This window comes from Sarcophilus harrisii, chromosome 2 (assembly GCF_902635505.1).
Source record: "Sarcophilus harrisii chromosome 2, mSarHar1.11, whole genome shotgun sequence".
NCBI lineage: Eukaryota > Metazoa > Chordata > Mammalia > Dasyuromorphia > Dasyuridae > Sarcophilus > Sarcophilus harrisii.
In genome coordinates this window covers 500,442,105-500,454,504 of record NC_045427.1, presented here as the reverse complement: position 1 = coordinate 500,454,504, position 12,400 = coordinate 500,442,105, and the positions used below count along the sequence as shown (strand labels likewise).

Genomic DNA, 12,400 nt, shown 5'->3' with positions numbered 1-12,400 from the left:
AGACCCCTGGGACTTGTAATCCAGTGCCTTTTCTGACATCAGCCTTGAGCAAGACTACAAAGCAAGTGAGAAGAGCCCAGATTCTTTGAAGTTAGGAAAAATGTCTGGATATGGAGTCACAGTTCAGACCTTAGATAACAATAACACTGTCAAATGGAACTCCAATTTGAGAATTTCTGCAAAAGACCCTATACTTCTAATACTTCTATGGCTTTGTTTTGCCTGACATTTATAAGACTAAGCAATCTTGAGCTTAGCTTTCTATATCATGAGGAAGGCTTTTTGGTTATGACTTTTTACTGCTAAGTGAGGTAGCTATATTTTAAGACTCCATTCTAACCATCCAGGAGGAGATTGTGGTCCTAACCCATCCTCGGGGTTAGGTTGGTTAATGGTATAAACATCAGTCAATTAATCATCCAATAAGTAACTAGCCATCTAAGAGGAGATCATAGTCCTAACCTATGGGCTTATACCATGAGCCAATTAATCATCCAACAAGCATTCATTAAAAGCCAATTTTATGTGAGGTGCTGGAGAGGCAAATACAACAGTAATACAATACATACTCTCAAGGAACTTGTATTCCAACTGGAGGGATACAACATTCACAGTTGAGTAAATAAAAGAATATATTACACTGATGACCTGAAGCATGAAGAAAAACTTCATAAAGAAAGTAGCATTTGAACATTCTTGAAGTCAAAAATATTTGGTGAGTACTTATTTAATACTCATATTATTAATGTGTATGTGAAGAAATGTGGGGAAGAAATGCAATTATAATTAGAAGATATAGTCCGCAAAGAACTTACTTAGTTGGAATAAATGGGAAACTGATATTTTAAAAGTTTGAGAGATATAGTTTCTGGGTAATTACATTTTATTAATAAAAGGAATGGTCCCATGACCCTCTGTCTTGGACCAAAGATAATCATGGAAGCACATTCACAGGTTATATGCCCTTGGAATAATGGGTATTCTGGAGGGTGATGATCAACTCTTTATTGCTTAACAAGTAATGATAGATGGATAATTCTAGTGAGGAGAGTTGACATTTCATTCTTGGACAAAAGGATTACTTCCACACCCAGAGCCTTTAGAAACCCAGACAGAGGGTCTTCCTCCACCCAGATTAGTTTGATTAGAATACTAGAGGCAAGAATTCATTTTATCTTAGAAGTCTGATCTAGTTAGGTGGAATAGCAAAACCCAGAATGAGGACAATGCTAATCCTACATTTCATTAGCCCTGTCCTAGAGAGACTAGGCTTCAGAGAAGCAAATAGGACAGAGAAAAAAAGTTTGGGTCTTCCCACTTTTAAGAAATAATCATTTGTCTCAAAACCAACTAAAGAATATTCTGACACAGCAGCATGGCAAAAAATGGAAATGAAGGCATCGGAAAGAATGCCCACATGTTCTTGAGAGTCTCTACATCCTGAGGTGATAAAAACCTAGATTCAAATTCTGCCTTTGATACTGACTAGTTATTAGGCAAGTCTCAAAACCCTTGGAGCCTCCAGCATGTCTTTTAAGACCAATATACTTAATTTTAAGGTTCATTTTGACAGAGGGAGCTCTAACCCTGAGGACTTCATAAATCCCTATTGACTTCTGAATTAGGTAGGAACATTCCTTTAGGATTAGATAGGAAAAAGCATGCTTCCAATGAAGCATGACTCCTTCCCCAGGATGTGAATAGTAATGAATATGTGAGTATTCTAATAAATTAAATCTTTATTTTGTTCATTTTCTAAAGAGAACATAGCAACAACTGCATTGTCCATTCACTTTTTCAGCTTCCTGGCTAACGTGTATCTCTTACTTAAAGCATGTGGCAAATGGTAAAATCATAAGAGTCAGAGGTAGCATTCTATAAGATGATTTAGAAATAATTAGAAGTAAGGAAATAAATTTGTTAAAAAATTAATAGGATTTTTAAAATTAGAAGTTGAACTTGGAGTTTATCTAATTTAACTTTTTTACATTTACAGGTAAGCAAATAGGCCTTGAAGGTTAAATATTTGCCCAAAGTCACATAAGTAGTAAGTAGCTAACAGAAAACTTGATTTGAGTTGAAGGAAAAGTCTAATATCATAAAATGTTAAATCTTGGAGATACCTTACAAGTTATCTAATGAAAACCTCTCATAGAAACTGATCATACAATGAGGCCAATAGATTTTTTAAATTACCTTTTTGGGGAACAAAGATATACATTGATAGAGATAATGTTAAAACGTTTAATTAAATTCAACAAGCATACATTAAATGCCTATGATGAAACAAAGCCATGTACGAGGTGAAAAAAAATACCTTTTGTTCTTATGTTTCTAATTGGATTTCCATAATTATGGCAACAGATTAATTTCTAATCCCAGATTAAAACCTGAGATTTTTTAAAAAATAAATTCAAGGAACAGAATTTCAATAACTTAAGTGATTAAAAGCTTATTAGTTGATTTCATATACCAACTTTTTAAAATGTTGAATGATATAGATTTACTATTAGAATTATAAGAAATTGAAATTAATTAATTTATGAGAATTTTCTGAGATTCTTTGAGATAACTGGAAATATCCTGAAGTTTTGCAAAATGAAATTTGGAAAACATTTATGAGAACTAACTAGTACTCTCAAATTCTATAAAAGTCATATGAACTGACTTCTCTATATAACTACAATCTTTATCACTGCAAAATGAAGTTTAAAATCATGGGCTTAAAAGGGCTCTTGGGTGGCAAGTCATCTAATATCCTGCTTCTGTCAGGTTGCAATTAAAAATCAACTCAGAAAGATAAAAACTTGTATCCTTTTAAGGTCTCCATAAAGAAGATTGAAAATGTTCTTGATGACATACCAATGTCTATGGCAGACAATGGAGGGAAGTTAAAGAACATCTAGTCCATTCTCTTCATCTAATGGATGAGAAACTAAGATCATGCCCTATCAAAGGCAAATACTTATCGAAAATATTGATTTATCCAGGATCACATAGTAGTTAGGGGTTAGTGACTAGTAACCACTTCTCCCAATTTCCAGGTCAGTACACTTTATTTTTAATACTTTATTTTTTCCTCAGTTACATGTAAAAATAATTTTTAACATTTTAAAACTTTGAGTTCCAAATTCTCTTCCTTCTTCCTTCCCTCCCACTCCCATTGAGGTGATCAGTTTGACATAGGTTATACATGTGTAGTCTTGCAAACCATTTCCATATTAGTCATGTTGAGAAATATATAGACACCCCGCCCCCCAAAAATCCAAAACTTCAAGAAAAATAAAGGAAATTTTTTAAAAAGTATGCTTCTATCTATATTCAGATACTATCAATTCTTTCTCTGGGGATAGGCAATATTTTTTATCATAAGTCATCCAGAGTTGTCTTGGATCATTGTATTGCTGAGAATAGCTAAGTCATTCAGACCTGATCATCCTATAATGTCATTATGATTTTGTACCCAGTACATTTCACTCTGCATGCCTCATATAAGTCTTTTCAGATTTTTCTGAGAGCATCTGTTCAACATTTTTTATAGCAGAATAATATTCCCTTATAATCACATATCACGATTTGTTCAGCCGTTCCTCAACTGATAGACATTCCCTCAATTCCCAATTCTTTGCCACCAGAAAAGAGTTGTTATAAATATTTTTGTACATTTAGATCCTTTATCTTTTTTTTTTTTAAGTCTCTTTTGGGATACAAACATTGTAGTGGTATATACCTTTGAGCATAGTTTCAAATTGCTCTACATTCTGTAGAATGTAGAATGGTTGAATCAGTTCACAGCTCTACCAGTTCCTCTAACATTTGTCATTTTTCATTTCTGTCCTATTAGCTTATCTAAAATGTATGAAATAGTACCTCAGAAATGTTTTGACTTGCATTTCTCCAATCAATAGTGAATTAGAGAATTTCTTCATATAACTATAAATGGCTTTGATTACTTCATATCTTTTGATTATTTTTCAGTTGGGGAATGGCTCTTTTTTATATAAATTCAACTCAGTTCTCTTTAACCGACTTTATCAGAGAAACCTCCTTCAAAATTTTTTTCAGTTACTATTGCTAACTATATTTCCCTCTATCCTATTCCCCCTCATCCTGTTTATTCTATTCTCTCTCTCTTCTCATCATTCCTCTTCAAAAGTGTTTTGCTTCTGACAATCTCCTTCCCAAATCTGCCTTTTCTTCTATCACTCTCCCCTCTCTTCTCTTATCCTCTTCCCCTCCTACTTTCCTATAGGGTAAGATAGATTTCTATAACTAATTGAGTGTGTATAGTATTCCCTCTTTGTATCAGTTCTGATGAAAGTAAGGTTTCCTAACTCCCCATAATCTCCTTCCTCCTTCGTTCCATTGTAAAAGCTTTCTCTAGCCCCTTTTATGTGAGATAATTTTTCCCATTCTACCTCTCCCTTTCCCTTTCTCCCAGTACATTTCTCTCACTCCTTGATTTTACTTTTTTAGATAACATCCCTGCATATTCAATTCACAGCTATGCTCTCTGTCTATTTATACTCCTTTTAACTGCCCCAATAATGAGAAAGTTCTCATGAGTTACAAGTATCTTACTATGTAGTAATGCAAGCAGTTTAACCTTATTAGATTCCTTATGATTTTCCTTTCCTATTCACCTTTTTACACTTCTCTTGAGTCTTGTATTTGAAAGTCAGATTATCTATTTAGCTCTGGTCTTTTCATTAAGAATGCTTGAAGTCCTCTATTTTATTGAATATTCATTTTTTCCCCTGAAGAATTATATTCAATTTTGTTGGGTAGGTAATTTTTGAATTCTAGTCCTAGATCCTTTGCCCTGTGGAATATCATATTCCAATTTCCCCACACTCCCTTCTCCCCAGTCCTTTAATATAGAAACTGCTTAATTTTGAATTATCCTGATTGTAGTTCCATGATACTTGAATTGTTTCTTTCTGGCTGCTTGTAGCATTTTCTCCTTGATCTGGGACCTCTGGAATTTGATTATAATATTTCTGGGAGTTTTTATTTTGGAATTTCATTTAGGTGGTGATGGGCAGATTCTTTCAATTTCTATTTTATTGTCTGGTTCTACAGTATCAGGATATTCTTGATAATTTCTTGAAAGATGATGTTTAGACTTTTTTTTTTTTTTGATTATGGCTTCCAGGTAATTTTTAAATTAGTTCTCCTAGATCTATTTTCCAAATCAGTTGATTTTCTAGTGAGATATCTCATCGTCTTCTACTTTTTCATTCTTTTGGTTTTGTTTTATTGTTTCTTGATTTCTCATAAAGCCATAAGCTTCCATTTATTCAATTCTAATTTTTAAGGAATTGTTTTCTTCAGTGAGCTTTTGTATCTCCTTTTCCATTGGGTCAATTCTACTTTTCAAAAAGTCCTCCCTTCCCCCTCCTCCCCCCAGTGAATTTTGTGCCTTTTTTTTCTCATTTGGCCAGTTCTGCTTTTTAAGTTATTTTTTTCCTCATTGGCATTTTGTATTTCTTTTAGCATTTGGCCAAGTATGTTTTTTAAAGTGTTATTTTCTTTGGATTTTTTTTTTTTTTTTTGGTGTCTCCTCTACCAAACTATTGACTCATTTTTCATAATTTTCCTTAATTACTCTCATTTCTCTTTCCAACTTTTCCTCTACCTCTCATTTAATTTTCAAAATCCTTTTTGAGCTTTTCCAGAGCCTAAGACCAATTCATATATTTTATGAAGGCTTTGGATATAAGAGCCTTTGTTATCTTCTTCTGAGTGTGTGTTTTGATCTTCCTTATCAACATAATAACTTTCTGGGGTTAGAATTTTTTTTCTGTTGTTTTCTCATTTTCCCACTCTATTTTTTAAACTCTTTGTTAGCGTAGGACTTTGCTTCCAAGATGGAGGGTACATTGTCCCAAGTTTCAGGTGTTTTTTGAAGTTATTTTCAGAGATGCTTCTAGTTCTTTTGAGGTAATAATATCTAAGAAGAGATATCTTTACTACTCTGCTGAGCCTGTGCTCTGGTCTGTGAGTGACCACAAGCACTCTTTTCTGTCCTGGAACCGTGATAAGGGTCCCCACTTCACTGCAACCACAAGATCTGGTGTGTCAGTGCTCCCCTTCACCCTGGGACTGCCACCGAAAGACTGCAACCCGGATCCAGGCATGACAAAACAGAGTCCTTCCTCAGTGGTAGCAAACCCTTCCTTCCATCATCTCCTTATGACAAGTTTTTTTTTTTCAACTCTTTACTATCTGTGGACTGAGAGTTCCTGAAGCAGATGTTTCCAGAGATGATGTAATGGTTGCCAAGACCTGTTCCTGGTTTGCTGGAGCTAGGGCCTGTGCTGGACTGTGCTGCCCTCTCACCTGACAGACTTTTCTAGCTGACCATCTGAGTTTTCTTTTGCTGGAAAAATATTCCTCCTTGTCCTTTTGTGGGTTCTTTTGTTTCAAGAATTGTTTTATGGCATTATTTTAAAATGTTCTATGGTGTTTGGGGAGAGCTCAGGCAAGTGATTTCTTTTTCTTTTCTATCTTCTATTCTTCACTTTTAATTAAAACTTCATTTTCTAAACACCAAACTCAACAGAGTACTTTATTTAATAAGGATCAATGATGAAGATGGAAGAGAGATTAATTCAGTTTCTAGATAATGTACTCTTATTTATACCTCCCAGTAACCTGTTTGCTTTTCTAACCTTGAGTCATATTGCTAATTGTATTTAATAGTGTTCTCTAGTTGCCTTTATCCTTTTCCTGCTTGTGCAGAGCCAACCTTGTACCTATAACTTCTTTTTCAAATATATTAAATGTAATTTTGGAAGACCCTAGGACAAATAATTATTATCCAGTTGTACGTTGACTTGAAGTTTATAGCATTGAATACCAGAAGAATAGTGAGGAGCCTTACTTTGATTTATGCAAGTCATATGTTCATTTTACACAAGTTTCTCCTGCTGAAAAGAGGCATAAGAAAACTAGATCCAAGAGCAAAATTCATAAAATGCCTTGAGAGATCTAGTTGGAGGTGCTTCAGGAATTTTTTAAAAGTCATTTGTGTTTTTTATGGCTTCCTCTCAAGATGTGCACACAGCATTCACCACGTGAGCTTACACACCTGAGCACATCTGGCTCAGAGTCTGTGTCCCCCAGAGTATTCAGTGCCTGATCATGGTGTGAAGATGACCTTGGCTTCTTGGATATTATGCCAATGGAACACAAGCTCTTCCAAGCTCTCTCAAGCTCCAAGGCTTTGAGGATGATCCTGGCAATAGGTCACATATCTGTTTTCAGAGAATTAATTTAATGAAATCTGGAGGGGCTACCCACAAGAAGGCTAAACACCAGGTGATGTAGGATTTTTTTGGCCACAGCAAGTCACAAAAACTATGTGCTAAGGGGTGGAAATTACACCAATCTTAATGTCTTATGATTATGGAACTGGAGCTTGAAAAGAACTCAGTGTCATCTGGACCAACCCCTTTATTTTACAGATAAAGACACTGAAATCCAGAGAGATTCAATAACTTGTTTGAGATTACCCAGGTAGAGAGTATTAGTAGAAAGAATCTCTACACTGGAAAAATCACATATTCCTAAAAAATGGAAGTAAGTATGCTTTTATGGAGTGTGATGCTTCAGTATGAGGTGATATATGTGGTATTCATTTGGACATTTCAGAGAAGAAAGGCACTTATAGAAAAACAAGAAAAAGAGAGAATTCTATTTGCTTAGAGGTTTTCTTTTGATAATATTTTGAATTAATGTTTCCTCTCTTATGGAAGACTCTTAGTAACATACTCTTTTTTTTTTTCACTCCTTATAGCCTGCCATATTTTGGAATGTCCCAGTGGAATGGCTCAAGATGTCATAAATACCATAGGGCAGGCTTTTGAACTCCGATTTAAAGAGTATTTGAAAAATCCTTCTTCTTTGAATATTCCCAGTGAAAGGTCAGCCAAGTGTTCTGTAATTGTTTGACTTACTATGTTCTGCTTTTCTTTGAGATAAAATGTGGTTTATGTAGAGTGGCTCACAAACAATGTGTTTTATATTTTTTCCATACATGAAGGTGTCAGACACAAGTGGTATTTCTAACTTTTCTTTTGTCTGTCCCCATCTTGATACTATTTTCTAATTTTGTGAACAAGGTGGTAGGCTCTAATTTAATCCAGATACAGTATATTTTAATAGCTTAATTTTTTTAAAAAAAATCAATAGTTCTTCCATTTTCTTCCTTCATCCCCTATGCTCTTTACATTGTAAAATTCAAGAACATAGGAGCAAGGACTGGGAATAAAGTATATAGAAACCAACACTTCCTGTTGGACCCTGATAATCCATAATAATGAAAATCAAATGAGATAATATACATAAAGTGCTTTGTGAATCTTAAAACTATATCAAAATGAATTATGATATGATCTGTTTGCCTCATATTTGCATAGTGATATTCAGTTTTCTAAAGTCTTTGTCTTCTTTAGTTTTGTATTCTTCAAGGTTAAAAAAAAGTCAAGGTTAAAAAAAAAAACCTGTTTCCAAGTTGAACAGGTTGTGATGGAAAGAGCTAGTCATGCTATCATGGCTCAGCAATTTGGAATGGAAAAAATCTTTCTGTCCTGTCAGATGCTACCATATGTGGAACAGGACATGAGCCTGGGTATCTCATCAACTAAGTCTAAGAAAGTAAATTCTCAGGCCCATTTATATGTAGGGTTTTCCCTATAATCTGTCATTTTCATTCTTGTTCATACAAACTCTGGCATAGAACATCTTCCTTTAGAGAGGAGTAGCAAGGGAATACAAGAACCCCTTGGTCTTTAGTTTGTTCAAGAAGGGCAGATGCATGTCAGTCAATGCCATCATTCTGTTGTAGTGCAATAAACCCAAGTGGTATGGCCTGTCAATGACATCACTTAAATGGCAAAGGAGATTAGATTTATTGTTTTTCTTTTTAAAAAATGCAAAACTTTTACTCACTCCTACTTGGAAGAAAAATGCATTTGTTTTTGTACCCTTATTCAATTTAAAAACAAATTATGTTTATATAAATCCTACCCACATGTCACATATGGTTTTAATATTTCTTTATAAGCTCTATATACTTCTCCCAGATTTATACCGACAAGATAACTGGCCATAGCTTCCACATTTTTTCTTATTTTGATTTAATGAACTGGCTAGGCTTTCTACTGAATTGGTTCTTTAGGCAAAGCATTTTAGAAAGAAAGTGATAGCTTTCTTCTGAAAGAATAAATGCCCTGGAGCAGCTAAAGAAGTATTTATGTTCTTATGTTTCTTATGACAAAATGCCTACCCTTTAAATTTTTTTTTATTTTAAATAATTAACAGAAGAAAGTATGAAACATCATTTGTTGTACCATTTTTTGGCTTTCACCATTTCAAGAACCCAGTAGAAATGAAAGAATTTAAATATCTGAATTTTCCCATTCAAATGTTTGATACAGTGTTGGTAAAACTACAGATTTATAGATTCATTTATTCATTCAAAAACATTTATTTAAGTCTTGTATGCAAAGCACCTTGGAAGGTGCTAAATTATCACAGCAAAATCTGTAATATATAGATAAGTCCTTATTAGTAGTAATAATGAATGCACTGAAGTGGTCTTACGGATTCAAATTTGCATTTAAGTTATGACTATTTAAAATATGATCACTGCTTCTATCCCAAAGGAAATAAGCAGGGTGAACATATAGTTTGCTCTAATCAAGACCTAGATGAATCTCCCTGACAGTATCTATTTCTTCTAAATGTCTACTAGTATTTTAATTCTTGACCTAGTCTGTTGGTTGTTTTCCCTCTTTTCAGGGAGGAGGTGAATATTGAGGACAATACAGAGGAAAAAGAAGAACATGAGTATTACAATGAAATTCCAGGAAAGCAGCCACCTGCTGGTGGTGTTTTAGATGCTCGAATGAAAGTTCAGACCACAGAACAAAGAACTTACTGCCCAATACAATGTGAAAAGCTATGCTGTTCAGTAAGGAAGTCTTCCTTTGTGCTAGAACTAGTGGGGGGTGTATTTTGTTATTGTGTCGAACCTATTTCATTTTCCAATTTCAAAAGTTACAGAACCATAGCTTTAAAAATGGAAGGGATCTTAGAGGCTAATTACAGTAGCTCTAATCCAATTCTTTTAAAAAAAAATATTTCTTTCCTTGATGTTATCAATAGGGAAATTAGGGCTCAGAGGTTGTTTCAGCCATATGTGACTCTCCATGACCTCACTAGAGGTCTTCTTGGCAAAGTCATTGTAGTGATTTGCTACTTCCTTCTCTAGCTCTTTTTACCGAAGAAGAAACTGAGTCAAAAAGGGTTCAGTGAATTGTTCAGGATGCAGGATTTGAACTCAGGTCTTCCTGACTCCCGGTCTGGTGCCATTTTGGGTGTCCTGAGATTCCATGCTTGATTGCAGGTCATAGAGCAAGCTATGGTCAAAACCACTTTCAGAATCTTGTGTATAGTGGCAGCTGAAACATCTCTTTCCTTTTTTTTTTCTTTTTGTTTTTAAAGAGCACTAGATTTGGAGTCAGAGGATCTGAGTTCAAATCCTAGCTCTGTCTCTTACTTTACTACATGTGTGACTCTGAGCAAGTCATTTAATTTCTCCAGACCTCCCTCAGTTTGTTTATCCACAAAAAGAGAGTTAGATGAGATGAACTCAGATTTCCCTTCTAGTCCTAACTTTATGATTCTATGAATTATTTGAGTGACTTGAGTTTCTTTTACTTCTATTTCCCCTGTATTTATTTCCCCAATCCCCATTTCCCTCATGTCTATATTAGTATCTAAATTGTTCATGACATGAGAAATTATTTCTTATAAAATTATTAGATTGGAAGAGAATTCAGGGGGGTTATTTAATCCATGCCCTATCTTTAGAAAAGACTGACTCAAGTCAATTTACCAGATAAGTCTAGTAATAAAGATCTCCAGATGAGAGACAATTGTTCTCTGTCCATTATTTGCCCAGCCATCCTAAAAACCAGTCTCTATCTAGGATTTTCTTGGACTTCTGGAAACAGATTATAAATTCACAGAGGCCCTTTTCAGCCAGCATAGCCTTCTCTATAGCTTCTGACCAGTCCCACTGGGGCAGCCCCAGACCCAATGTCCTATAGTCAAAGCTCTTAGCTTATATCCAAGGTTTATTATCTCCTCTTAGACAAATGAGTAAGGCAAGAGTGATCCATTGTGTATTACTAGGGAATTATTAATATATTTTGAAGCTTTTTGCAGAGGGCTATTTTTGTGACTGCTTTATGTTTTTCTCATTCTTTCAGCCCCGGAACCCCAAATGCAGCAGCGTATATGAAAATTGCTTAGAACCCAGCAGGGCAATAGGTAGGTGGAATTGATTCCAGTTTTGTATTTCAAGCCATAAGGAAGGGTGTGGTATTTTACCTTTAGCCCTCCATGGAAAAGCCTGCTCTGTGTATATATCCATTCATAGACTCCTTTGGCTGCAGGCCTCACAGAAAGGAAGGCCTTAAAATCCTTCATATGTGTCTCTTGGAAGACTTGCAGGTTTTGCTTGCCCTTGGGTACCCTGCCATGCTAGTCATACTACTTTATGGAGCATCTCATTATTTTTACACATTAAATGCTGTCTCTCAGGCAGAAAGAGGCTTCCTCTACTTGAGCCAGGAGAGAACTTTCTAAAAGGGAATGTTATTCGGAAGAAAATCTTAATGCTCACTCCTGAAAATGTCTTATTAAAAACTCTTAGATTGGAGTTAGCAATACTCCATGCTAGTCGTTATTTGGCTACAGCATAGAATACTTTCTTGTTCTGAACTTTGGTGGTCTTCTGTGAAAACACTGCAGATACTAAAAAAATACTAATTGGCAAATATTAATTCAATCAGCCATCTGTAGCCTTGTGTATTATAGCCTGCAAGAACAGTTAGCTGTATTGTTATCCCAGATGACTAGAGAGTTGCACCTAATGCTTCTACTTCTCAGGCAGCAGAGTTGAGAACCCAGGGTTACCTAGTTCTTCAGCAGCATAGATGAAAGCCTATTGCTATAGTTCCTCAGGCAGCAGAAGTGAGAGACTAGTGTTATGCTGCTTCTCAGGCAGCAGAGATGAGAGCATAGTGCTATTCCTCTTCAATAAGTCAGAAAATTAATGAACTTTAGTATCCAAAACTGTCAGATCCAGTAATCCCCACTGTGTTTCTGATCTGTGTCTTCTTATAGTTGACCTGTAGCTTTGTACCAAAACCCAGATTTACTTTAAGCATTTCTCTTCAGGTAATGATAGTTGACCTATAGTGGTTTTTAGTCATGTTTCCATGTTGACAGATTTGTTCTTTCATAGGTACAGTTACTATTGTAAACTCTTTATATTTAATATTACTCCAAATTATATCCTATTATGAAGTATAGTTGTTTCTCT

General features: G+C 35.0%; 1 protein-coding gene across 5 annotated transcripts in view; it reads left to right on the top strand.

Annotated features, from left to right (window-relative positions):
* Window positions 1-12,400, top strand: part of SHC4 (SHC adaptor protein 4) — a 165,524-nt gene that overhangs the window by 121,805 nt on the left and 31,319 nt on the right. For 4 of the 5 annotated variants that reach the window (XM_031955164.1, XM_031955163.1, XM_031955165.1 and 1 more), the window contains exons 8-10: window positions 7,802-7,928; window positions 9,808-9,979; window positions 11,283-11,343. The exons of the other annotated variant lie outside the window; for it this stretch is intronic. In XM_031955164.1, coding sequence (XP_031811024.1) covers window positions 7,802-7,928; window positions 9,808-9,979; window positions 11,283-11,343 — 360 coding nt within the window. The remainder of the gene's footprint in view (window positions 1-7,801; window positions 7,929-9,807; window positions 9,980-11,282; window positions 11,344-12,400) is intronic. 5 annotated transcript variants of the gene reach the window in all.